This window comes from Amblyomma maculatum, chromosome 9, assembly GCF_055883805.1.
Source record: "Amblyomma maculatum isolate TAMU_Amacu chromosome 9, ASM5588380v1, whole genome shotgun sequence".
NCBI lineage: Eukaryota > Metazoa > Arthropoda > Arachnida > Ixodida > Ixodidae > Amblyomma > Amblyomma maculatum.
In genome coordinates this window covers 34357499-34385444 of record NC_139352.1, presented here as the reverse complement: position 1 = coordinate 34385444, position 27946 = coordinate 34357499, and the positions used below count along the sequence as shown (strand labels likewise).

General features: G+C 46.8%; 1 protein-coding gene across 1 annotated transcript; it reads right to left on the bottom strand.

Annotated features, from left to right (window-relative positions):
- Nucleotides 1-497: 497 nt before the first annotated feature.
- LOC146178812 (uncharacterized) lies at nt 498-27946 on the bottom strand. Its single transcript, XM_084580042.1, has 10 exons — nt 27725-27946; nt 20078-20204; nt 18461-18612; nt 16251-16461; nt 14811-14963; nt 10859-11089; nt 7970-8241; nt 4493-4764; nt 3323-3475; nt 498-676 (listed from the first exon to the last, which is right to left on the bottom strand). The coding sequence occupies exons 1-10, from the start codon at nt 27925-27927 to the stop codon at nt 498-500; spliced, it is 1953 nt and encodes a 650-aa protein (XP_084436168.1). The 5' UTR covers nt 27928-27946.

Genomic DNA, 27946 nt, shown 5'->3' with positions numbered 1-27946 from the left:
ACTAATAATGCCGGGCTTAATTTGTTGAATCCGAGATGTTTCCGCGCACGCTTGCCGAACGACGCAATGCGACGTGGAGGCGAACCCTCTCGATCCACTGACGCAGGGACGAATCTTCGGGAGGAGCATTAAATTCACAGCTGCCAATTCGGGGCTGTGAAAGTGGGCGGCATTCACTGTTTCCAGTTCTTCGTTCTCTAGATGCGCCGATCGGTAAAAAGTTTCTTCCTTGTATTCAGACTAGTGGCAATAATCCTAATGTCAGTACAAACGATTAGTTTGCATATGAAGGGTCTTTATTTGGTAATTCAGCACGTAGCTCGCTTTTCCCAGCGCTGTTTTGCTTCAACAGTTATGTTGTTTTTTTGCCACGCATCCTTTCAGGTGACTTGAAACAAGATGTCTACGCATCGGACAACTCTATTTATTATAACCGCTTGTACACCGCTTTTACTTGGTGGCAGTACAGGATGAAAAACCAAATGGCTTATTTCACTTCATTCCTGTATAGGTTGGTCCCTGGTCTCCTTGATGGGAGATGGCAGCGCAAATGTCGGAGAGGGAACCGTTGCGCCGGCACAGCCTGCAAGCCTGGCCGGAAGAATCGCCTTGCAGGTCCACTCCTCACCTTCCAAACAAAGTATGCGACTTCCGGATACAACCAACAACTGGCCACCTGAAATATACAACAGCACAGGATGAAAGCTAAGAACCGTCACAGTGGTTCACTGCAAATTCAATTATTCGAACAGAATCGTCTCGATCTTTCAGCGAATGCACGACGAACATGACATCTCACTGGCATTCCTTTGGTTAGCACGCGGAACTTGCGGCCTACCACGTTTTCCCTGTGCATAGGTGTTGGCAGTCCAAGTATGTTCCCACATCCTTGTACAAGCTATACGCGAAAGCACAAAGCAGCCTCAGCAGCGGGAGCCGGCCTACGGAATCCTTATGTCCTCGGCTAATGCATTTAAAGGCGCAGCTTAAGTGTAATCCCATTTTTAAGCAGCTGCACTCATGCAGTCTTGACAAAGTTGGCTGCCAAAAATGCAAGTAACGAATCAAATTACGTCAAGGTATAGCTATTTTAGAGCTTCGTAACAAAAAAACTAACCGTAATGCTATTTCCTCGGTGAAATAAAGCCTTCGTTTCGTCACATGTGCAGGGTTGCTTCAGAACAAAATTAGGAAAGTACGCTGTACAAGTTTGCAATACTTGATACCGCTTCACGCAAAGAACAGTTTTTTTTTTATCATAATACCGCCCACGTACCGCACATACGGTGACGAGGAATAAGTTAATTGCATTGAAAAGTGACAAGAAAATACCGACGACAAGAAACAAAATGAAAATAAGTTGAACATGGGAAATTAGGCTGCGGAAAGAGCTGTTAACAGTTAGTTAAGGCAAGAAACTCACCACAGTACTATCAAGAAAAAATTCAAAACGTTGACTCAGAAGCACCTGCAGTAGTGCTGTAAGCTAGCGGACGATAGAGAGCTTGACACATTTAGTTTAGCATTTATATTGCCGGTCTACTTTGCATGCTGTGTCATATGGCGGAGGTAGTATTCCTTTTGTAAACAAGTAATAACAATTGCGAGAGCACTGAAGACTCTCTACTGGAGAAATGTGAAAGCCTGAGCGTTTCTGCTTCATGCGGTACATCGCGCGCTCTATGCATAGCTTCTGCTAACAAGGCCAAGGCTCGTCCCGCAGAATCAAATTATTTCCTAGTCCCGACGACCGCCGGCGTCTCGATGTAGGCGAAACGAAGAGGAGTCCGTGTGCTGCACTTCGTCGTTGTTTTTGCGACTGTAGACAGAAGGAAAAGAAAATGCACGAGCCTGCTACTGGCTGTGTAGCTGAGCCACCTGCGCTGCCTCGTGAGGACAGAGGAGTCCCAACCAGTAGGTATTGAGAAGCCACCCCACCCCCCTCCTCCGATGGCAGTACTGATTACAGAAGTTCCAGGCGGTGAAAATTACACCGCCGTTCTCCACTACGGCACCGCTTTCTCTATTTGCGCTCTCAATCCCACCTTCCTTCTTCCCCTTCCAGTCCGGCTCAGGCGTCCACAGAGTGTGTGACAGATACTGCGCCTTCCATATCCTGACAACCAGTTATGATATAAACAAAACATCCAATTCCGATTGGCGTGCCATCACACACATTGAACATCTACACGTGGAAGTGTATGGCTAACATCGAATTATGTTCGATTTTACCTTCGCATTTTTGGATCTAATTATTTACTAATCATTCTATCGGCTTATCGTTGTCTGCAGCATCCTAATATCATCTTATATTAGACACAACCGTTCATTCAATCCTAACTATTTTCAGAACGACACAACGGGTAATAAGAACTGGTTCACAGGAAAGGGAAAGCGTAGCATCTGTCACACTTGTTTAGTGGACACCGTAACCGCGCCGTAAGAGAAGGGAGGAGATGGGAGTTAATGCGCAATGAGAGAAAGAAGAGTCATAGTGGAGGGATGCGGAGTAATTTCGACCACCTGGGGATCTTTAACATGCACTGAAAGCGCACAGCAGACGGATGCCTCTTCTTTTCGCCTTCATCAAAACGGAGCCGCCAGCGGTTGGGATCGAACCAGTAGTCGGGCATCTTATCCATGTACTACTGCGGCAGACACAACGGTTTCGGACACGACTTTGCCGACATAGCCTAGTAATGCTTTCGCATTAGAAGGGGGCAAGTACGAGTGAGAACAACGCCTGCATCGTATTACAGATCCACGCACCAAACTCTTCCCACCCCGTGCAAAGGGCTGGGGAGGCTAACGAGCGAGTGCTCTTGCTCATCAATACAATGTTGTGCCCAGCTACTCTGAAATATTTTGATCCACAATTTGACGGGCTGTGCTCGCACTGTGGGGAGGTGTCTGACATCTACCACATGGTATGGGCTGGCCAGAAAAACCCATCTTCGCCCCCTATACCCAACCCCACCCAAGAGGACTGGGTGACGACCCTGTTCGGCTGCTGCACCCTAGAGGCCCAAAAGGCTTTAACGCAGCGCGCCCGGGCTGCGGCAAACGCCAATGAAGTGCCTGTTTAGGCATTCCACTTAGTACTAAAATGGCGAGAATTGGGCCTAGTTGGTTATTCATATTGGTTTCACCGTTTTGTGTATAAAATGACTTCCGTTTCATCCATTAAAATCAGTTGTTAGTTCGCGCTCCGTGGTGTTTGTCTTTTCTGTTGTTTAATGTGTTAGCGCGGTGAAACCAATATTCCACATAGTGTCTATACCTCTCTGTACATATAATGCTTTCACCACCACCACCAACCCACCGAGAGAGAAGGCCTGGCAACCATGCAGAGGCTCGGGCAGCGACGGACATTGTCGCCATGAGTCTTCCTTATCGTTGTAAGCGATGACGTCGCTGAGCACGCGGAGATGGCCCGTCTCCGTCCTAGCCAACCCTCCTATGGCATACAGGGAGCCTGCGAGGGAAAGTGTGACGATGGTTACTTTGATCGGTTTCGTAAAGTGGGTTCTTGTGATCAACGGACAAATCCTTTTTCTCTTTCTCTTGTGACAGCTTTTATTTACTTGTTTATACACGCATGAAGAGAATCATGCCATAGAATTTGTTGCCATAGAATCTTTGCATCTTTAGCTCACTATCAATAGCTCCAGTCGCTATATACTCCCTTCTAGTTTGCACAGAACATGTTCAGATGCGTGCGCAGGGCTTAACCGTCGTATACTGTACATTCTGGGTGATAATTTCAACCTACAATTTATGAAGACGCAATAATGAAGTCAGCAGCGGAGGCTGAGTTTCCTCGTGACACGCCTTCCTATCGTGAAGCAGGGCAACCGCTTCCCTAAAGAGGGCGCGGCACATCACTGGATCCCGTCCTCATTTGTGCTTTCCCAAGAATATGCTCAGATCACTGTAGTAGGATAGGTCAACAAGAAAACCATTGCTAACTATCGGTAGTGGTACACCACAGCGTTATGTATTACTCCGCTTAACAATAAATAGAACCGGGTTTTTTTATATATATTAGCAATGCCAAAGGGGATTGAAATCCCTACGCCCTTCCCGTTTGGACTCATCGCCAGTTTTTTATATAGGTACCCAGAAAAGCGCAATAACGGACTAATTTCTGTCGCTGTGTAATTCTCTGTATTGGTTACTTTAGATACTAGGTGCGTCCGACCATAGCAGCAAGCGTCTATGGCTGACGACGTGACTTTCATACTGTACTTAAACTTTTTACTCGTCAGTACACAGCACATACTTGCTTTTGGTTACAACTTTCTTCAGGCAATGCCTACAGGTGGTAGGTACTACACGATGGACACAGCAGGAGCGTGCAAGCCTGGCAGCACCTGCTGCAGACCCCTTTAGGTGACATCGATCGACCACAGCAAGCAAAGCCGACTAGCAATCCAGCTACCGCTCTTGTGCACGAATCATTGAGTCTACCGCAAAGACGCTTCATACGCACCCTTGTGTTCGACAAGAGCCAAGGAGCCCCTTCCGGAAGGTAGGCTGGGTCCAGCCCTCTGCCACCGAGACTGACCGGCGTCCCAGCGAAGCAGCGACGAGACGACGTACAAGCAGTCTGGCTGCCGAGGTGCCTGCACCAACCCTCCAGCCACATGCAAGGAGTCGCGAAACGCAGCCACGCCGCATGCTGTCAAGCGGCACGGCAGCGGCCATGTGAGCTCGCTCCATGAGGCCGCTCCGGGCTCATACCACTCCACAGAGCTCAGGAACCTGCGTGAAACAAGCACGCTTCAGGGCGACCACAACGCAAGAACCACCACGAACTCAGAGGGTGTCGTCCATACAATATTTAATACCACAATTACTAAACCTAAACATGCCCTCGTGTCTTTTTTAAAGGAATTTCTTTCTTAGAAATTTTGCCAAGGTAACAATAAGTAACTTTCTTCAGTGATGTAAACTTTTCCTCTTGTAGTGGCGGCTTCGCCCTCGCAAGTTTCGATATACTATGATGCCGTGTTGACCACATGAGAGCCTCAATCGCCGCCAACCATGAAACATTTTGGCGGCTGGCTATGCTTCACATAACCGATACTTCGCGTTCCTTGCTCCCCTCCTCATTTGTAAATGCAGGCAAGGTGTGATTATGTCGCGCTCTTTGTCACCCATAAGCAGCTAAGGGAACCATAAACCCAACACGCCGTTGTGCTTCTTGTGGGTTCGAAATTATTGCTTTTTTAGAGAAATATTAGTTTGTTTACAAAGTTTATTTCTTTAAAACCTTGGGGAACGCGTTAAACTTCAACAATGAGGTAATACAGAAGGCTCCGATGGAGTGGCCCGTACTCATTCTAAAGGCATATGAAATACTGCTTTTTTAAGCTTGACGCATGATACCAGAAAGTTGTTGATTGTGAGCTCACATCCACATTCTCGCATCTAAATTTCGCTTTTTTAAATGTAACATATGCACGAGATGTGTTCCCGATGCGGAGGGGGCATACGGTCACTCCGAAACTGCGCCTTTGATGACTTTACGACTTTCATTTTCCGAATATAAACTTGTTCGCCATACCACTTGGCATACCCCTCAGTTCTCATTTTCATCATCATCATCATCAGCCTGATTATACCCACTGCAGGGCGAAGGCCTCTCCCATATTTCTCCGCTTAACCCAGTTCTGTGCTAGCTGCATCCACTTGACCCCTGCGAACTTCTTAATCTCATCCGCCCATCTAACTTTTTGCCGCCCCCTGCTACGCTTTCCTTCCCTTGGAATCCAGTTTGTTACCCTCAGCGACCATCGGTTATCCTCTTTTCGCACTACATGTCCTGCCCATGTCCATTTCTTCTTCTTAATTTCTACTAGAATGTCGGTAACTTGAGTTATTTCTCTGACCCACTCTGCACGCTTTCTATCTCTTAATGTTACCCTTACCATTTTTCGTTCCATAGCCCTCTGGATGGTCCTCAACTTAAGTAGAACTCTCTTGGTTAGCCTCCACGTTTCAGCCCCATAGGTGAGTACAGGCAAGATGCAACTGTTGTATACTTTCCTCTTGAGCGATACCGGTAAGCTGCTAGTCATAATCTGCGAGTGCTTGCCAAATGCGCTCCATCCCAATCGTATTCTTCTTGTTATTTCCTTTTCGTGGTCCGGATCTGCGGTTACTACCTGTCCTAAGTAGACATATTCGCCTACTACTTCCAGTATTTCGCTACCTAATGTAAACTGCTGTTCCTTCCCGAGGCTGTTGAACATTACCTTAGTCTTCTGCATATTGATTTTCAAGCCTACCTTTCTACTTTTCCTGTCTAGGTCATCAATCATTATTTGCAGTTCATCCCCCGAGTTGCTTAGCAAGGCAATGTCATCAGCAAATCGCAGATTACTGAGGTATTCTCCATCTACCCTTAACCCTAACTGCTCCCATTCCAAGTCTCTGAATACTTCCTCTAAGCAAGCTGTGAATAGTACTGGGGAGATTGTGTCTCCTTGCCTAACACCTTTCCTTATGGGAATTTTGTTACTTTCTTTATGCAGAACTATGGTTGCTGTGCAGTCACTATATATATCTTCCAGCACTTTCACGTACGGCTCGTCTACCTCCTGATTTCGCAATGCCTGCATCACCGCCGAGGTTTCAACTGAGTCAAATGCTTTTTCGTAATCAATGAATGCTATGTATAAGGGCTGGTTATATTCCGAGCATTTTTCTATCACCTGATTGATGGTATGGATATGATCGACAGTAGAGTACTGTTTCCGAAACCCTGCTTGATCCTTTGCTTGATTGCAGTCTAAGGTTGTCCTGATTCTATTAGCGATTACCTTAGTAAATACCTTGTACGTAACAGACAGTAAGCTGATTGGTCTGTAATTTTTAAGGTCCTTAGAGTCCCCATTCTTGTGAATGAGGATAATGTTTGCATTCTTCCATGGTTCCGGTACCGTCGATGACACCAGGCACTGCGTATACAGGGTGGCCAGTTTTTCTAGCACGATATCCCCCCCGTCCTTCAGCAAATCTGTAGTTATCTGATCCTCTCCAGCTGATTTCCCCCTTTTCATAGTTTCTAGTGCTTTCTTGACCTCGTCCTTCGTCACTGGTGGAATGTCTGACTGTTTCTCCCTACCGCAAATCTCATTACGGTCCTGACTACTTTGGCTACTGTAGAGATCTGTATAGAACTCCTCGGCTACTTTGATTATCTTTGCCATATTAGTGATGACATTGCCCGCCTTGTCCCTTATCGCATACATCTGGTTTTTGCCTATGCCCAATTTCTTCTTTACCGCTTTAAGGCTTCCCCCGTTCTTTACAGCATGCTCAATTTTCTCCATGTTATACTTCCTTATATCGGCCACCTTGCGCTTATTGATTAGCGCAAGTTCTCATTTTACTCAGTATAAACTACACAAAATGTTTACGATGCATGTTTTGTTTTAATGCAGCTTTACGAGCACGTGCTGCAAATCTGACACATTTTTCTACGGCACATATTTGTTTACGCATACAAATAGACATTGCCACATGAGCCCGACTACGCAGTCTCTGTGTTGCAGTGTTTACGGTGCTCGACTACTGCTTCCAAGAATGCGGAACTGAATCCCGGCCACAGCAGCCGTTTTTCAAGGAGGCGAACAGCCAGGCGCCAGTGTGCTGTGTGTTGTTAGTACACGTTAAAGAACCCCAGGTGTTCGAAATTTCCGGACCTTACCACGGCGTCTCTTCACCTCAGTCGAAACCAACACGGGTCAGGCTAAACCTTTCCGGACCCACAGGCCGCTAGTGGCAATGCTAAACTTCAGTGAACTAGAATGCTAAACTGTAACGGAGGCGTTAATCAGTAACTCGCGGCAAATTCGAGCTGCGTTCAACTTGTTCTCCAATGAACCCTCAATACGCAGTAAACTTCAAGCGTTCCGGATTAGAATGCGGGCCTGCCACAGACAATAAGTAATGTACGCACACGTCAAACTCGTCCTGTCCGCCAACGGCGTACACCCGCCCTTTGAGCGCCAGTGCGGCGTGGTTGATGCGGGCGTGGCGCATGTCGGGCAGGCGTTCCCAACGGCCTGTCAAGGCGTCGGGGTCATCGTAGGGCTGCTTGTACTTGTAGCGGAAACAGGAACTGGTGGCCAGCCTGAGTCCACGACGGCTGTTGCGAGTATCCAGGCCGCCCAGCACGTACAGGGCACCGCCAAGACAGGTCACCGCGTGCTGGTGCCGTGGCTGTGGGAGCTACGGTACATACGCGGTGGCGAGGGAGTCATGCCGTCAGCATTGCGAGCAAAATAAGTGCATAGAAAGTTCTTTAGCCACATCTGCTCAGCTATTGACGCAAAAGCCTGCGAACTTCAGCACGGAACTCTCTGGGACATAGGACTTCAATGGATTCCTCAGAGCCCCACTGAAAGACTTCAGCGCCCCTGAACAAATCTTCCCTGCCGACACACGACTCAGACTAAACACTTTTCTCGGTGTACAGCGTAGCATTGGCTGCAGCCAAAAATTCATGATGTCTTCATGAGACGTGGGACCTTCTCTCCTTTTACTCGAGTATCCATCCCACCTCGAGATGGTGTCGTTGCTTGACCACGCTTAGCCGACAGCGTCAAAGAGCGGTACCTGGATTCTTCTTCTGCCGGCTCGGGCAGAACAGGGAACCATCAGCTCTATCCTTCTTTGTGTTCCCTCGTGGCGTTTTTCGCCATTACGAACGTAGAATTGAGCGATTAAAAATACATACCACTGCCATTTACCAAAGCTGCAGTTAAGTTCGTTACTCGTGAAGAATACTGTCCCTTCACATACGTCACGATATTAACTTGTAATATCGGTTTAGATACTTTCTGTGGTATTGATCCTGACCCCGATTCGATGTTGTCTTACAGTGTTCGCTGTATATAGCCTCGTTTACTGAAAACTTTTCTGGGAAAGGGCAGACGTGACAGACGGAACGTAGGTGTGAACAGGGTTTGATTAAGGAAGATGGCCGCCCTTTGCCAATCGGCGTGTGGTCCCCCTCTGCCTTTCTCCCTCTCTTGATGGTTCCGATGTCCCTTACTACACGAGGAGAATTTATGCCCCACGTTTCATTTTTTATTGGACCAAAAAAAAAAAAAAACACGTATTCAGAGGCGTGCCTGCGATGATAATGGAATGGCATTAATTCTACTTTTTACAGAACAAAACGCTACCACTAATATAAGAACGCGCTAAAGATCGAATTCTAAACAATACAAAAATATTTACACGCTTTGAATAAGGGTGCCGCTTATGGCTCGCTTAATGCGAGATAGCGCCTTTAACGCCGCCTTTTGATTCCGCGATTTTTGAAGCGTAAAGCTTCACGGTCGGAGCCGAGCTTAGTGTATACCGTACGCCGCGATAGAGTGACGTCACAGCCAAGGCCAGCTGCGCAGCCCCCTCTGCCAGCGTTTACTAGCAACGCTTAAGAGGTGTGCGACTCCTCCTCAGGAACAAAGAATTAGTTCCATCCCTTGGATCCCCAGCCGAGCGCTGTGCCACGCCCCGGGACGTGAAGCGCTCTTCATAATTCCGCTTGTCTACCGTGAGGATGATAGCGGGATTCCGTGAGTGACAGATAAAGCGATTGGCGCGCAATTTGAAAGCACCAAAGACTGAAATAGTTAAGTCACTCAAATAGGGTGACATCAAGGATATGACGCAACCCAACTGCCGTCAGATAAGAGGACCAAGCGGGAACGAGTGCGCTCCAACGCCGCTTCTTGCCTTCCGCGAGTGACAAATGCTGCGCCTTTCCTTTCCTGTAAACGAATTATAGAACGCCGGTGAACTTAGACGGGCTCGGTATGGAACTGCTGACGAACGGCGCAGAAGACTGGAGAAACTAACTTCTTCTGATCCCAGGTAATCACTGCTTTTCGCTACGTATATCCAGACATATCAGAGCAAAGCCATTTGTCGTATTTTCAAATATTTTTTGTCAAATTTCTTTTTGAGGAAGGAAGGCGCAGTAGCTGCCTCACTTTTCAAGGTCATTAACCTCCAGTGAAGGGGAATTCGAAGTTGCACCTCGAGCGGGACAGCATACGCTCTCGAAAAGACAAGTCATTGACGCGCCTACGGCTTCCCTCCATAACAGCCGGTGATGCCGTAAGGAGCGTTTTTCAAGCTGCCCTTTAAACAGTGGCCAACAACGTGTTTCTCCAAAAAATATGGATGACGATGAGCACCTAAATGCTTAGGCAGATTGTTAGTGGCTGAAATAAAAGTGCGATAACTTTTCCTTAAACGGTAATTCAGGAATCGGTCGGCTTGCCCAATGTAGACACTTCCACATTGCAGATATCGCCAAGTTTGAAATATTCGACATTGGTAACATGCTCACATTACCCTCTGAACTATGAATCCCGAGTTGACAGTTCCTGACAAATCTGCCATGTCACACGGCAGCGTGCCGTGACATAACCCTATGACCAATTAGTGTCCAGCCTTGAACCATTTACCACCTGTCTGACCCAGCATGCCTGGGAGGTTTGACTCGCAACGCCGACCACTCCAACGCCGGATTCCAGAAGAACGGGGCGTTTAAAAATATCTAGTAACCACCCTTAAGTGTCCCCAGCTAGTTCTTTCCTAAAATGTGGACATTAAAGAGAAAAAAGACAGACTATCATTGTGCACCGTAGGGTATTGCTAAGCACCATCCGAGTTGCAGCATTTGGTAAGTAGTTATCCCAAATGACGGCCAAAAATTTACCCTGGAAACCCCACAGTTGCATGGTATGGCACTTTTCATTGTTGTTTTTATTACTTTAGATGCGAGACCATTACCGTGCTTCTGACCGGTTAGCACAAACAGCGGTCTCACCTTTCCACAGCGCCACACCTGCCCCGCGCCATAGCCAAGGACCGCGCAGCTAAAGTCGAGCAGCTTTTCGGGTCCCAGGCCACCGCAGATGAGCAGCAGCGTGGAAGGACGCTGGGGACCTGCGCTGGGCAGTTTGGGTAGCGCCTGCAGGGAGCTCTGGACGCTCCAGGCCTCCTCCACCTCAGCCAGGGAGGCGGGCCTCTCCTCGCCGTCCTGAAGCAGCGCCGGCGGCTGCGGCCACCGGGGATACCCTATGACATCTCTATATTTGTAGTGGCTACTTTTTTTAGTTTCGCGAAATATCGCGTGCTTCTAAACTGCAGTGAGACAGCTCAGGATATTATGGTTTTGTCACGAACCAAACATAGCCGTAGATGCTGCCTCCTCTTCATTCACCTTCCTGAGGTCAAGGAGTTTTCTTGTTCTGGATGCACAAAAGGAAGTATGCAGAAAAGGAAATGATATTGGCAAAGTCAGGAAACGGTGGGCAAAGTCATTCCAGTTCTAAAAAAGGGTTCTTCATCTTCACGTCATAATTACCGACGCATATCTATCACTTGCATTCCTTCAAAGTTGATTGAAAATGTCCTCTTTTCTGATATTATGAATATCCTAGTATCGGTCAACTTTTTTTTTTTCACTCCAGTCAACACGGTTTTCTCAAAGGTTTATCCTGCGACACTCAATTAGCATTGTTCATTAACGACCTAAGCTCTAACATTGATCTTAACATTCTGTTGACGCCCTGTTCCCAGACTTTCAAAAGGCATTCGACAAAGTTGCTTATAAATGGCTTTTTTTAACTTTCTCGCCTGAACCTTAATTAACTCCTTTGTTTTAGATTGGATTCGCAACTTCCTCACTACCCGGCAGCAATTTGTTCTAGCTAATAAATATTCATCTTCATGTACATCTGTTATGTCCGGAGTTCCCCAGGGCACCGTCCTAGGGCCTCTGCTTTTTCTTATTTATATAAATGACTCACCATCTAACATACGTTCTAACATCCAGATGTTTGCAGATGACTGCGTTATTTACCGTCCTATAATTAATAGCACTGACCCCCAAACTCTTCAACTGGACATCGAAAGCGTAGCAACCTGGTGCAATAAATGGTTAATGTCATTAAACACGAAGAAAACATCCTTACTATCTTTCCATCGTCGTCGCTCCCTGCATCATCAAAATACTTTATATCCAACACCGAAATCGTGGCTGTGTCAACGTATAAATACCTAGGCATTTATTTAACCCGCGATCTAAATTGGTCCCATCATACAATGCAGGTAACAAACGAAGCCCATCGCGTTCTCGGCTTTTTTTCGGGGAACACTGCGCGCAACTCCCCCATCAGTTAGGTTACTAGCTTATCTAACATTTGTTCGTCGCAAACTAGAGTACGCACGCGCTGTCTAGGATCCTTACTAAAATAACCTTTCTAGCATACTAGGAGTAACACAAAATCGCGTGGCGAGATTCATATACCCGACGTTTTCCTATCATGCAAGTCTCACTGAACTAAACCAAAATGCTCACCTTACTAACTTAGCACACAGACGCAAAATTGGTAGACTTTGCCTTTTTCACAAGTTTTACCATCATAAGCCTGTTATCAGCCCCGCCCACCATACATCCAGCCGCACGCACCATGAAAAGACCGTTTACCCTCCGCCTGCCCGGACATCTGCGCATCTGTCATCTTTTTTTGTTCCCACCCCACGGGACTGGAATGACTCGCCAAACACCGCCGTACTTCATTCTGACTCATCAACCTTCAGATCATCCAATGATTCATGTACTCGTCAACTACTCCCGCATGTAATACACCTTAAATGGGGCCTTTGAGGTATCAATAAATAAATATTGCCGGTGACTGAGTAATATCTCTTGGTCCTCACGTCGCCGTCTAATAGTGGTGTATTGAGAGGTGCGCGTTAATCTGCTTTCTAGCGCCATTAGCATCACATCCACTTTGGAACTGGCATGCAGTTGTTATTGCGAAAAACGTTTTTTCCTCGGTACGTGCTGTCGACCTCTTATCAAGCCCTTTCCGTCATTTGCCCCCCTCCCCCGTTCCTTTCTTCCCTACTGTAAAATTCGGCTTATTAATGTTACAATGATTTTGCTTGCATGTCACTGCTATTCTCTGCATTCTTCGCTAATACAATCTGTGTAATGTCTTCACGCCAAGCTAAAAGAATTTGTACTTGAATCTGCCCGACGCAAGCAACATTCAGTAGATACAGAAGACCTTATTTTCATGACTGCACTTTGTTTGCTGCCTTAAGTAGCCTTCCTATTTGGGCTGAGTGACCCTTGTATCACTGACTTTGACATACAAGCATCTACCACTACCAACAATTTGAATTGAGCCGAAACATCACTTTTCCGAATGATAAATAGCAATAGTAATCATCATCAGCATCATCAGCTGGACTATACTCGCTGAAGGGCGAAGACCTCTCCCGTAATTCTCCAATTGACCCGCCCCTGTGCAAGCTGCATATACTTATCTCGTCCGAACTTAAACTCAATCGGCCATCTGGCTTTCTGCCGCCTCCTGCTACGCTTTCCTTCCCTACCAATACAATTCGTTACCCTAAGCGACCATTGGTAGTCCTCTTTACGCACTGCATGCCCTGCCCATGGCCATTTCTTCTTGATTTCCACTAGAATGTCATTAACTTGAGTTATTTCTCTGATGCTCTCTACGCGCTTCTTATCTCTTAATTTTACGCCTACCGTTTTCGTTCGGTAGCCATCTGCGTTGTACTCAGCCTAAGAAGAAGCTTTATCGTTAGCCTCTATGTTTCCGCCCAATTAGTGAATAGAGGTTAGAGGTACCTGTTGTGGGCTTTCCTCTTGAGCGATACCGGTAAGCTGCTAGTCATAATCTGGGAATAGTTGCCAAATACGCTACATCACAGTCTTAATATCCTAGTTATTTCTCTTTGATGATCTGGATTGGCGGTTACTACCTGTCCTAAGCATACATATTCTTCTACCGCTTCCAGTGCTTCGCTACCTGCTGTAAGCTGCAGTTCCTTCCCGAGGCTGTTGAGCATTACCTTAGTCTTCTGCATATTGATTTTTAAGCCCACCTTTCTACTCTTCCTGTCCAGGTCATCAATCATTCTTCGCAATTCATCCCCTGAGTTACTAAGCAAGGCAGTGCCATCAGTGAATCACAAATTATTAAGTAATTCTCCATCAACCTTTATCCTTAACAGCTCCCATTCCAAGTATCTGAATACTTCCTCTAAACAAGCTGTCATTAGCAATGGGGAGGTCGTGTCTTCTTGCCCAAACACCTTCCTTTATGACAATTTTGTTCCTTTCCTTATGAAGAGCTATGCTTGCTGTGTAGCGGTATACATCTTCCAGTACTTTCACATACGGCTCGTCTACATCCAGATTTAGCAATACCAGCATAACTGCCGATGTTTCTAAGTCAAATGCTTTTTCGCAATTAATCAATGCTATGTATAAGGGCATGGCTTTATTCCAAGAATTTTTCTATCACCTGGTTGATGATATAAATATGATCGATAGTATAGTGCCCTTTCTGAAAACCTGCTTGACCATTTTCTTGATTGAAGTCTAGGATAGTCTTGATTTTAACGTCGTCTTCAGTTAACACTTTAACAATGTAACATTGCATAGGAAGTAACCGGTTCATAGAGAAGTAAGACCTTTTCGTGAATGCAGGTCCTAATGAATCATGTTTGAACGTCTAATGAATTTATACTCGTATGAGGCCCGCCATACATCGCAGATTGCCACGAATTTCCGCTAGAGCTACCGTTCGTGTGCCATACGCAGGCGTGTAGACGACTGTAGTTGCTCAAAGAGCTGGAAAGAGAAAGTATGACGCTACCACAGTAACCACCGCGGCCCGAATGTCACCTAAAGAGTCGTTTAGAGCCATATTTGTATAGTGTATTGAACGCACCTTGGGCCTTGCGTGAAGCTTGGTGTACTCTTTCCTGGCCAGGAATCCCCTGACCACAGCCTGCGCTTTCGCCACCTGGTCTTCGCGTCCTCGGTATCGGCCTATATCGGGCTTCCATTTGTCGACAACCCGGAAAGCCCCAGAGGTGGCAATCTGCGTGAGTATATTTTTACTGATGTAACTGTTCAACGCCGAAAACTAGAGGATTGACGCTCTCTTTCTGCCACACGATGGGGTGCGAATAAATAGGCTCTCTATAAATCGAATCAATCAGCAAAGCATTGGTCTCTTACGGTGATCAAAACCATGATTTCTCGCTGTACAGGCCTCTGCTTTAGAGTGTATAGGGAAGGCGATTCTTCGCTCAGTACGCCGCGGTTTTTCCAAGCAGGTGTTGCAAAAATACTACGTGGACAATGCGATAAAGAAAACATTGAGAGTTTGAAAAGGCGTTTAATATTTATTTGTTCACCTTGTTTTGATCACATTGACTTCCCGAAAAGAATTTCGAGAGGTCAACTCTCCCACATCAGCGGGAATGCATTATATTAAAATTCCATTTCATCAACATTAATCAAGCATGATGCGCAAAGCTTAGAACAACCGCGAGGAGTCCTTATTGCAGACGAGATATAAATTGTGAACATGTAGATGTGTTGGCGTAAGAGCTGACATGACGAATCGGAACGTGAAAAAAATTGCGGACTGAGCATTACAACTTGCTTCACGTTCACTACACTGATGCAGAGTAATATCTTGGGCAGAACAAAAGGTTCAGCCTAAAGCGCATTCACAGGCGACTGCGTGGATTTGAGCATTACGTATGAGGTAGAAATACGTCTTATTCTACCACAAATAAGCTGCGAAGGTGATACGCCGCCTAAATTCGAATAGCCAGTGCTTTCTGACAACGTTCACTTAACGCAAAACTTCTTTTAAATTCCCTTTAGCGACACTAGCAGTCAGTGCAGAATGTGCCACCGGAAATAATGGGCAGCTATCTCACTTTTTGCGATGAAATAAATTTTGCACATACACACTAATGTATAAGAATGCTCGAAAAAAATGCACTTTGAGAAAATTCGTAATGGATTGCAACAAACTTATTTAATGCCACTTATTTCCAAGCAAACGAGAGCACTATTGAAAGCCTTTTGCTTCCTTGGCGTTTATAGCGCCTTCTAAAAGAAATAAGGCTGCGACCTTTGGGCTTTTTAATTCATGGAAGGGTGCCGAACATTGCTTCAGTGGGCGTGGCACCCCAGCGTGGCGCACTGGGTGCCAATCAGAGCCTTTGCCAGAAACCAAAGAGGCCTGCCACTGCACACCAAACGCATGGCGCGTCACTAAGGAGCCCAACGATAGATTACGGATTTAGCTTACAATAATTGTCCCAGAGGCTCCAAATTGCACTTTTTTAACGGCCATATGACTCGGTACATTCGTTCTACCCAGGAGAAGCAAGCCCGAAATGCCCATAGTACTTGCCTGGGGAAGTCCGGCTGCAGCAGCTGGCGACGATGGCACCGACGTGGGCGATGCCACGAAGTCATCCTCCGAGAGCAGGTCGGCGGGTTCGGTGCCCGTGAAGGTGCGATTGTGCGTTTCCAGCGCCAGGTCGGGCCTACCCTTCAGCCGCATATAGTGGGAGCTGCGCCGCATGCAGTTAAGGGCTCCGTTGATAACGTATGCTACCCTCTTGCAGGACATAATGCGAGCTAATAGCGTGCCAAGGTTTTGTGAAAGACTTTTTCCGATTTACGGATATTTCAAAAACGCTACATCTGCATTTTCTTCCCCGTAAACAACTCACGGGAAGAAATTAGCTTCGCTATCGTAGAGTTCTAGGTGAGCAGGAATCTTTGTTATCCAGCTTATAATAGTGAGCAATGGTGTATATTAGTGAGTGCTTATTTTGTGCAAATAAGAGTTGATTGATTGGTTTAATAAATAACTGACTGCGTGAAGGAGGTTTAATTTTTCACAGCGCAATCTATCCTGTCGAGAATGAAATCCTTTCACGCAGTAGCGTACGAAGTCCGCTCGGTGGAGAAGGCGTCGCAGTAAACTCTAGAATTGAGAAAAACGTGTGCTAAAAATATGCACGTAATATCTTATCAAATTTGTGTCGCAACTATTTCTTGCGCACCGTTCCGGGTGCTGACATACCAATTCAGCACTTATCGTTTAGTCACGTTGGAAGCTATTAACGTGATAAGGATTCGAATCGACGACATAGGCACGCTAACGAAAATAGACGGGCTAGTTAGTCTTGGTACGACGAATGCATTGAGTTAAACATCGCCGTTTCTACCACGTCTCTCTCCTTTGTTCATCTTCTGTTCTTTTGCGCTCAAATACGCATTCGTAGTACATAAGTACCTATAATAATATGCCGTTTCTTGTAAGTGTAGGTATAAACTGAGAACAACAAATACTGTGTCCTTTTTTCTGCCGAGCCCTAAGTAAACACGTTTGACATTTTTCCAAACTCTCTGCCAGCCTTTCGTGGAATGAGAAGGCATTGTTAAAGGCACTGTCACGTCGACGCTTAAGGCGAAACTCAAGCGCCCTCCAAATTTTTCGCTCAACATTTGCTTTCTTGTTCCCCAAAGTCCATAAAGCGAATTATTACCTGACCTGACATGTGGGAAAATGTCAACCTTGATAAAGTCTGAGGGATGGAAGGCAATAAAGGCAACACTGCTGAACATGTACACAATTCTAGCGCCAGGTTTCTATGTAAGTCTCAAATGACTACTGAAGTTTGCAGTACAGGTGATTGCCTCCAGCACGCGCTATCCTTTGTATATATATTATACGTGAACCCACAGCGTATAAAAAAAAACAAAAGCGAACTCTTCCGTTCAACATGGATAAACCAATGCATAGCCAGGTGCGGCTAAGTGAAACCGGTAAGAAGAGGAGCACGCAATAATAAATTATGCTACAGTAGATCAGCAATAAAAATTAGGTAACGCTCAACATTTGCTTTAGAGAAGACGTGACACCGCCTTTAACAGCGCCTCTAAATTTTGTGAGTTTACATCTCTGATGACCAAACACAGTCGTAGGGTAAGGCATATTCTTGTCGACACTGTAGGAAGGAGGAAAGCAGAACAGACGGACTTGGCAACTCGCTCCAGCTGAACCTCCACCGCTGCCTCTTGTGGGTGGAGCAGAATAGTTAGATGAGAGAAAGAAAGAGAGACACAGACGCGCGTTGGAACAGCCGTCATCCTCCATCGATGCGTTGGTGAGTGCAGTGAGGGTATGCACAGCAGATCCAAATACACAGGTTGCAAAGGAGCCTCCACTAAAAAAGGCGAAGGCTCCAATCTCCATCTAGATTCCCAGCCCCATAGGGCCTACTTGCGCGCTATCTGTACTGCAGCAGCGGAATACGATCATGGGTTTTCCTGTGGGCACCACATGCTGGCGGCGGTTTCCGCGTCACGACAAGGGAGAACAACAATAACGCCGGCACCAACTTTTCCGCGACACGGCGCCCTTATACTAAAGCGTAAAAGAGGTACCGCATACAAGTTCCTGCCAAGAGAATAGTACGCGTGAATGACGCCAATTGCCGCTAGTGGGGGTCGTTTAGATATCGACACACGTAGCAGAGCTTCCCAAGTACGGTCACTCACTATGCGGCCTCCATAAGCTTCATGCGAACCGGCCGGCCGGACAGGGCGATGCGGCCCCTGGGCGGCTGTTCGAAGCACATGATGAGCACCGCCTCCGGGAGCAGCCCGTACCGGATGCACGCCAGCACGCAATCCTCGTACTCGCGCCGGTTCTGCGAGCCAGCAGCGAAGCCGGAGGGATTTATTAACCAGCTTTATTTTTATAAAGCGGATGGCCTCTACTCGACTAAACCTATGAGCATCAGCGAGGCCCTAACGAATTGCACGGCAACCCGCAGAAATGAAGTTAAACGATTGCGAAGAGCCTTGCATGATGTAAAAACACTGGGTGTGCTAGCTAACTTGATTCAATAGCAGAAAGAATGACATATTTGAGGTATAGGCCAGGGAAACCAGTTGCATACATGTACCGGCCGTACTACGCACACTATACGTAACGTTTGTTCTACAATAGGTCGGCAATTAGGTTGATGTTTCTAAATTACTAAATATTATTTTAGACAATAAGCATGATTAAAAAACAAAACACTATTCGATTTTTTTGGGATAAACAAAGCCCGAAAAGAAGCCTTACAAAGTGCAAACATAATCATGTGACTAGCCTATTAACGCACCACAACTGGGTGCTCTCAGTCGTGATTTGAGCGAACGAAATCAACAGCGGCAGTGGCTCTATAGCCCCTTTTAAGCTGTAGGGCAATATGTTGGCGATGATTTCAGAGAGCTCAGTGCGCTCGCTGCACCTGGCACCATATCAGGTATCGCCCAAATTTCACAGCATGAGAGAGATCAGTAGTGATGTATGGCCAGGCACATTGCGTGCTCCCTAACAATATTAGTGGTTAACTTCAAGAGGAGAATTATCCGCGCTAATTGGTAGATATTGGCATGCAACAAAACAGCGCTAAATAGAGGACCACAGGACAGATGGTGCTCGTGCTTGTGTCTATACTTCGGTCCCGTGTTTTCCGTCATTTTAGTGTATGTCAATATTAGTGAGGTTATCATTGTTATCTGCTGTCACAGAGCAGCATTTGTTATACATCGAGGTTCTTGCTGTTGATGGGCTTCTTCCATACTAGTTTCCTCCGTTTATAGAACAAAACCACTATCTGTGTATTATAGTCCTCGTGAAGATGCTTTCACAAATCATGATAGGGCGATCGAAGATGCATCTGGGGAAATTTCACAAAATGTTTCGTACAGTGAAGGAACAGCATAGAAACCATTTGGGTAGCATGTACAGTGATGACAGTCGCCCAATAAGGTGACAGAAGCACTATAGTTAGTTACAAGTCAGGAATGAAGCGGCCAATGCACCTCAAAACAGGTCTTGAAGTCTAAACGTTGAACAATTCTCATGACATTGTGAATGATCCCCTTACACGTGCTAGCATGACATCACCGGGCGCGGAAGATGAAAAGGGATCGATCAAAAGTAATACGGATTAACAGCGGAGCCATGAAAATCAGTCGACGCCACTGGCGGATTATTTGAGTAGTATAGATGGGATATATTCAGTCTACACAGGAAGCGGAAACGCCACTGCAGGTCAGGACAGGTAAATGGCGTTTCTGGGAATAGTTGATGGTCAGTCAATATCAGAATTAGCATACCTGGTAATCGTATTCGAGCCAGGCAAGCGTGGCTAGTAGTACCTTGGTCTCGGAGGACGTGCCCAGCACGTCCGACCGCGTCAGGCTGCAGAGTGTGTGCCAGTCCAGTTCCAGAAACTGCCGGGTCCTGCGAACGAACACTGGCTCCTTACCCTGCAATCTGTCATCAGGCCTTAGTACTGTTAGGTTTGGGGTCGCGTGCGCCTGAGTAGCGTACCGCTGCCAGCAGTTATTACGTGCGGCGCGCGGCCCCTCGGTAGCGTTGGCCTGGCGGCTCCGTGGACGGCGGACGGCATCAAAGGTGCCAGCAAAGACGAGGCGTCTTCTAACGAAACAACCTTTACTAAAACATCATGAAGTAGCGGGCAAAGAAGCTGACCCGGAGAGAATACAGACACTCTCACACGGCTGGTGTCTAGCGTCGTAACAACGGCGCGTCAAAGTAGTCTCTATCTCAGCGGAGTCGGCCGCTGCTTTTTATAGGTTTTCCCGTTCACAAGGAAAGGGTAAACCCTCACAGGAAATGGAGCGCCCAACGTGTCTGGGCAAGATGGGATGACTCAATCGCAGGTGGTCCGAACGCATCTCCTCCACCTCCTGCAGACAGGAGAGGGCGACGCACTCTCCCTCGAGCTCCAGGCTTGGCCAGCTTTTGCACACACACGCACGCACACACATTTGGCGCGTGGCAGGATCACGTTGAGACATGCCGGCGGGAGGAAGCGTTGCGCGGCCGATGAACGGCGCCGAAATGGCCGATCCGCTCGCGGTTCTGCCTGTTGCTATGCGGTGGCCGCGTCAGCTGTCCCACTTGTCGGTGGAGAAACGTAACAGTACCCAGGCTGGTGCCCAGTTCCTCTACTACTGCATTCCTGGACAACTTTCTATGGCTCTCCAGCCAAGGCTCGGAGGAACGTGAAGGAGATGCGCTCTTGTCATGTAGCTTGGAAAGCGGCCTACCTCAGCACTATTGACATTGCAGCGTTTCTCGAATTACCCACTTCCCATTTCCGCACCCCTAAATTGAACAGCGTACGTAAACCCTCGCTCCATAGCACGAGGAGAGAAGCCCATCTGTTTACCTTTCCTACGTGTCCTTGGCTGCAGCACCGGAGAAAGCTGTCAGGCAGTAAATGTAAAGTTCCTGCACATTCTCGGGGTAACGGGGTGTTCTGCGAAAGCGAAACACCCTGCTCTCCTGGAAAAGGGTAACTCTTGCATTCATCATTTTCAATTGGCGCCGTCGTGGTGGCGCAGTGATTATGGCGCTCGAGTGCTGAACCAACGAATGCGGTAGAAAATACTAGCTACGGTCGCCGCTTTTAGGAAGAGGTTAAATGTAAGGTTTCCAGGTACTATGTGATAATGCTGTATGTTAAAACCCCAGGTGGCCCAAATATTCAGAGCCAACCAGTTTGGCGTCCCTTGTAGTCTGAGCCACTCTGGGTCTTTAACTAATCTTTTCATGGCAACGTTGCGCGGGCGCGGCAAAGCCGAGTTTCGCGTGAGTCTGGGAGGCGAGTTATGCGCATGCTCGAAACCCAAGTGCCGTGACGCAAAACGCTAATGCGTCGCCTCCTCGCCACAGCCTGTCGCCGCCGCCGCCGCCGGCTAGCGCGCTCCTCTCTGACGCGTGTCCTTCAGGTGCTGCGTCACGCGCTACTGCGCATGTGCGAGGAGGACGCGCTGGGTGCATAAAATGCGCTCGACGGAGAACAAACGGACGCGCTTAAGATGGAAGCAAGGAGAGTTTAGCTGCTGCCGAACGGCGCAGAATGCTGTAGAAATTAACTTCTGATCCCAAGGTAGTCGCCTGGCCGTTGGCAGGTGAGCAGTAGAAGGGAGATCGAGCTAAGGCGAAACGTACAGCCTAAACGCCAGACCACCATGATCAACCAATCATAGCCGTAGCGCTTCGCTGCGTATGTTTAGGCATAGCTGAGCTAAGCCATCAGCCTAATTTTCTTTTATGAGGAGACCGTAGCTACGCCTCTTTACGTGCACACGGCTTAGCAGCGGTCACCAAAGGGCTGTCTTTGGCTGTCGGAGTGTTATCTTTGCAAGAAAACAAGGCAGAACATCTGGCGGGTGCGAGCGTCAGCGGCTCGGCTCACACTGCGGCGCCATCTGGCAGAGCTCGGCTAAAATGAGTGCTAGGCAACGGCTGTTCACAGCCATTTGTGCCCGCCGCCTACGCGATGATGCGAAGCCTGGGGTAATGTTGCTTTCGCAGCAATAAAGGGCAGTTTCTGAAAACCTTGTCCTTGCAATCTAAGCAACGTTTTTGTAGTAGATATGACAGAGGAACAATGCTGTATCGCTGTGCCGGAGCCAGTTCCCTCTGTCTGTGTAACTAGATATTCTTCGAATATATATGCTCTAGAACACGGAAAGACGTAATTTAACAAGGAATCTAAAACGGTGATTACAATGTCGATAGTGAATGACGTGGCCGGATCTTTCTTTGTATTTTCTACGCAGTGGACCACGTCCCGCATATCTTCAACCTTGAGCGCGAACACACCTTGGCCTGAGTGAACAAATGCACCACTAAGTGGCGCCATTGAGCGCTTGGGCTTGACTGCACTACTCTGGAGGCTCTGCTCAAAACTAATTGAAGGTTGATTTGTTCCTTTATGTGACCATTTAAGAAACACCTAAAGTGTCATGCCTGACAGCGGCGTCGAAGTTCTCCACAACGAACTGAAAGGCGGCGTTCTGCTCGGCTGCCAGTCCGAGCTGCGACGCATGCGCCAGCACCACGATCTGGCGTCCCACGGGGCCCGCTTCCGCCAGGTAGCGTAGACAGCGGGTGGATAGTGGCCGAAGCCGAAGCTTGTAAGCGCAGCTATACAAGTCCGTCACGTTCAGGCACGTGACCGTTGGGCCGCTGCGTACATACAAAGACCACAGGCGGTAAAGCTTCTGAAAAGCTTTCGGTAAGATGTTACAGCCTTACCCTAGAAACGCAGACCTTTACGGAAAGCCCCGATTCAGTAAATATTCTGGTAGGCCTGCTCGCTTAAAGCGTGATGCTGATGCTTTAAAGATGCAGAGAATACATAAGGATGGTGGCTAAAAAGATGTAAAATAAATTAAGGAACACATTTTCGCTTTATATGACGTGGCAGCGCAAATGGCGCCAATTATTTATCTCCTTTACATACCGACATGTAGCTAATGGTCCTTAATTACTAATGCCTTAGCTTGCGCGTCTAATCTACACATATTCTTATTAGTCCACTAGAGTCATACGAAAGCAGGCTATGCAGTTGCCAGTCGTAAGCGACCACTTCACATAGATATAAAGCCTCGCTCTAACCAAACTTTGTACGAACGTGCTTGCGTGGCCTCAATTGGTGCAGCTTGCCTTACTCGGCACCCAAGAGCCTTAGAAGGTTTATTCCTATCCCAGCTTTCCACCTCAGCTCAGATGAGCAATCAGAGTTGGCAGCTATTTCAGACTTTTTGATAGCACATGACATTGCAAAGTCACACAATCCAATGATGAACCAGTATTCGACGATGTCGACTGCTGGCCATCACCTGACAAGGCCATGCCCATGATGTTTCGCTCGCAACGCCAACTAGTGTGCCGAATTTTCTCCAGAATGGGACTTTTGACGCTATTTCGTTTACCAGGTAATCCCCCCCCCCCCCTCCCCGCGGTCAGAGGACATTGGTAGATCTAATATTTGGGGCGAATGCGCTCATTTCTCAATACGCGAAAAGCCGGCAGAGTCGCTGCTTGGGCGTTCTAGCCAGAGTCATCTAAAATCCTAGTCATCAATGGCAAAAAAAAAAAAAACGACGCCAGCAGTGGCGTATGGCACAAAATTACACGATTTATTAATGGATCCCAGTCAAAAAAAAAAAAAAAAAACTACAGAACTGTGCCAGAAATACGACAAAATATCCTGTAGTTCTGTCGTAACCATCAGATTTTTCTGTTGTTCTGTAGTACTTTTCTGTAGTTCTGTAGTTTTTCTGCAGTATATTTCTCTTATCTGTAGTTCTGTGGCACGTTTCTGTTGTAACTACAGAAATTTCTGATGTTACTACAGCATGCTCTGTTGTCACAACAGGTTTCCCGTCAAACACCACACAGAAATTCTGTCGTAACATCAGAAAATGTTCTGTAGTTTTTTCCGACTGGGATGAATATAGCCCCATGTACGACAGTGGTAGAGTGCTAAAAAACATTTATTTTTTCTCTTTACAAAGAGGTCCTCGGAGCGAAGTCATTATGTGAACTGGCGCCTTACAGTACTAGGTGGGGTCCCTCATTACATGTTCTCGTTGTTCTTGACCCTCGCGCAGGTCCCCCGAACCAGGGCAGGTTGGGGCGATAGCTTCTTGCACCGAGCTTGGCCGCTTCTCAAACCATTCGGGTAGGGGAAGGAGTGATGAGAAAATGAGGAACTCAAACCACGTGCAATGCGTTGGCCACCTCCCAGTAGAATGCGCAACGGCCGTCAAAAAGACAAAGGTTCTTGAGAACCGCCGGTCGCAGCAGTGGGCCACCCTTACCCGAGACAATAATTTGTCTTTCGTCTATACTCGCCACTGACAGACTTCATTCTCGCCGCAGTTTTCAGTATTTTATCAAAATTGCGATGTAAGCGTTCGTCGCGAGTTGTTCCCACAGGTGTGATACGACTTTACGTCCATAGCATACACTGATAGTCAATTACTAGGACAACCGGCAAGAACGATTCAAACAAGCGGTAATAGAAGCAGCTTCAGTTTAAAAACTAAAACAAAAACGCGTCAAATGGCGCTGCAGTCGAGCCAAGCTTATTCGCGGCATGCCTTTGCCGGCGGCTGCAGGCATTTCAGCGGCATGAGCGCGAGTTCAAATCCCTGACTTAGTGTGCTGTGCGATGTCTGTGTACGTTAAAGTACCCCAGATAGTCGGAACTTGCGGAGTCCTCCACTACGTCGTCTCTCATAGTCTGAGTCGCTTTGGGATGTTAACCCCAACAAGCCAAACCAAACCAAATCCCTGACTTAGCGTCAAGTATCCTAGCAGCTCCGAAAATATCTGATGAATTTAGTGTTCCAATTTCCATATTTTTTTCCGCAGTTCGCTGAGTTGAATATGACATTCTATTCACGTGGGTTACCTGGTGTGAAAAGTTGCCGCAGCACCTAATAAAGTTGGAAAGAAGAATCGGGACCTAACCCATTTAATATTTCTGCCTACGAGTTCTTTTGAAAGCGTGCGTATATTTGTGCATAAGAGGAGTCCTTTTCTTTTAAGGTCCCTCTCCGTGATACTATGGACAATACGTGGATGTACGACTTAAGCGCGCGCTCACAGACCTAGTGCGCGCGGACCGGGCCCGTTATTTTCTGAAATTTCTGAAAAAAAAAAAAAGGGCAAGCCTCACAACTTCAAGACAACAACTTGAAGAAATAACAAAAAACGAACACATCAGGCTCGTCTACATTTGACCGTGCTCCAACCCGTTTCCAATTTCCCGCGCTTTCTGTATACAGCAAAATGCAACCCCAACTGTGGCACAATCGTACTCGATATAAGCTCTCGAAATTAATATGATTTGATGTTTTAGCATAACCTCTACACTTAATCCCAAATAATTGATTCTTATAAACAATATAAAGGTACAAATGTATTCGGCATAAGCTACTCGGCAATATAGGATTTGATGCTGTAGCATGAAGCTCAATTTTTAATCGCGGATAATGCTTAATGGAGGCTTCGGCCAAATTGCACTACTGGCTCTTACTCATGCCGCCATTATGATACTTTAATATTCCAATTGCCAAGTATGGCGGGGAAAACACGGTTGAATTGCAAAGCCTGTGATCACCGCCTTGTCGTAATTAAAGCATGCGCACACAGCCACTTTCTCGAAATTAGGCGTCTGGCGTTTGATTGTTAGCACAAATCACGCAATATACACCAGAAAAGTATCGTCTTTCCAGTTTGCGAACACCACTCACAAGAGCGAGCACTCCTGCTGCCTCTTAAGAATGGTTGCTTGAAAGGTCTTACATTAGTTCCTAACCGTTTGGTGACTGCCAAACTCGCAGCTACTGAAGAATAAAATGTTATCAGCGCTCGCATTATTGCTTTATACAAATTAATACTTCGGAAATACGGCAGTTCGTCTATCGCGGCCCTGCTTTCGCTGCAGTCTCCATGGCGCCAGTCAGGAGCTGATTGCGACCGCCAAGCCCCAAAGTGGTCAGGCGCCGCCCGCGAAGTACAAAGGAGGCGGGGAGTTTTCAAACTGAAGCCGGTTCTAGTAACATTGATTTAAACTGGTTGGAATGTATTCTCACTGCCTTTCTCGCTGCGATTAAAGCCGCTTTGGCAGAAGTCAAACCCGTCGCGCAATGCTATCGATAGACCAATGATTTGCATACCAGACCAGCCACATGCTATCGCGCTATTTATAAGGGAATGCTCCCATTCATTCATCCAAAACATTGTCTTGCGGTTGTCTAGCTTTCTTTTGCAAGTTATCCTTCGTTCAAAAATACCTCCTTTTGCCCAAGAACGCTAAAGACAAGAAGAAAAACAACATACCTTCGTCATTGAAGCAGATTAATATGATTTGATGCTTTAGCATAACCTCCACACGTAATCACAAATAAGTGATTATTATAAATGATATAAAGGTCCCTTTGAAACTGCAGAAAATAAAAGTGTTCTATTGCACCTATTACAGGTAAAATATCTTTGTTTTCCTGAGAACTTGCAGTGTTGGACAGTGGTTCGGGCATTTATCAAGTGCTCTGGAACTGCGATCGTCGATGTGATATTCATGGGATACGTAAGAGTAACATGTTGCCCGAATATCTTACACATATCCGAAGTTTCTTTCATTCAAAAACAATATAATAACAGTAACCACGAAGCCTAAGGTGACCAGGAAGCCGTTATGTTAAAAGTAACGCATTCAGTTAACCAATGGAAAAGTTTTGGTTACAAAGGTAGGATGACAGTAAACGAGATTGGTAACGTCTGCTATCGCGCTATTTATAAGGGAATGCTCCCGTTCATTCATCCAAAACATTGGCTTGCGGTTGTCTTGCTCTCTTTTGCAAGTTATCCTTCGTTCAAAAATACCTCCTTTTGCCCAACAACGCTAAAGGCAAGAAGAAAGACAACATACCTTCGTCATTGAAGCAGATTTGGTTGAAGAAACAAAGATTCCACGCTGTTAGTTTCCGCAAAAAAAAATTACCATAAAGATCGTTCGAGTACAATACGCTAGCATTTTAAAGCCATGATCAGTTTTTTTTAGATATAAAGTGTCGTTATGTAAAATAAGCGTGTTTGTTAATTCCGGTCTTTTATATGCCTGAAATAACAATTATAATCGCAACCTGAGCCTGAGCAGATGGCTTGCAATTTCTGCTCATTTTTAATTTAAGTGCAGCTGTCGCCTCCTTTGTACCGTCCTAGAACGAACCTCGACGCACCAATTTGCATACATCAATTTGATCAGCTAAAACATTTCGGTGGGGGCTCCGCACACAAGCGTCTTCTTGTTCGCAGGCCGTATGAAGCACAGACTCGGCAAATCGTCTTTCCATTCTGTCCATTCAAACATCCATATTTTTTCTTTGTACGTATTGCACGGTGGGTACATATGTTGCATGCTCACTGACCTGTTTCGCAGGTAAGCCTTGAGGCCGTCGAAAGCGAGCTGCGAGATTCCGTCCAACCTGAGGCGAAGGTGTGACACCCCCACTGACTCGTACAGCATGTCGCGCAGGTACGGGCTTGCTGCGCGTAACACGTCCATGGGCATGGTGAACTCGCGGCCGGGACCACCCTCTTTCAGGCTCACCAACACCTCGGAGTCGCTCATGGCGAAGTCTGCTTCTTCT

Bases quoted from the DNA above. Each gene is read 5' to 3' on its own strand.
- LOC146178812 (XM_084580042.1), bottom strand. From the start codon at position 27,927: ATGAGCGACTCCGAGGTGTTGGTGAGCCTGAAAGAGGGTGGTCCCGGC. The intron at 4,765-7,969 runs GTGCGTACATTA...TGTTTCACGCAG, and splicing joins GGACAGGACGAGTTTGACGT to GTTCCTGAGCTCTGTGGAGT. The intron at 3,476-4,492 runs GTGCGTATGAAG...TTTCCCTCGCAG, and splicing joins GGCTCTTGTCGAACACAAGG to GCTCCCTGTATGCCATAGGA.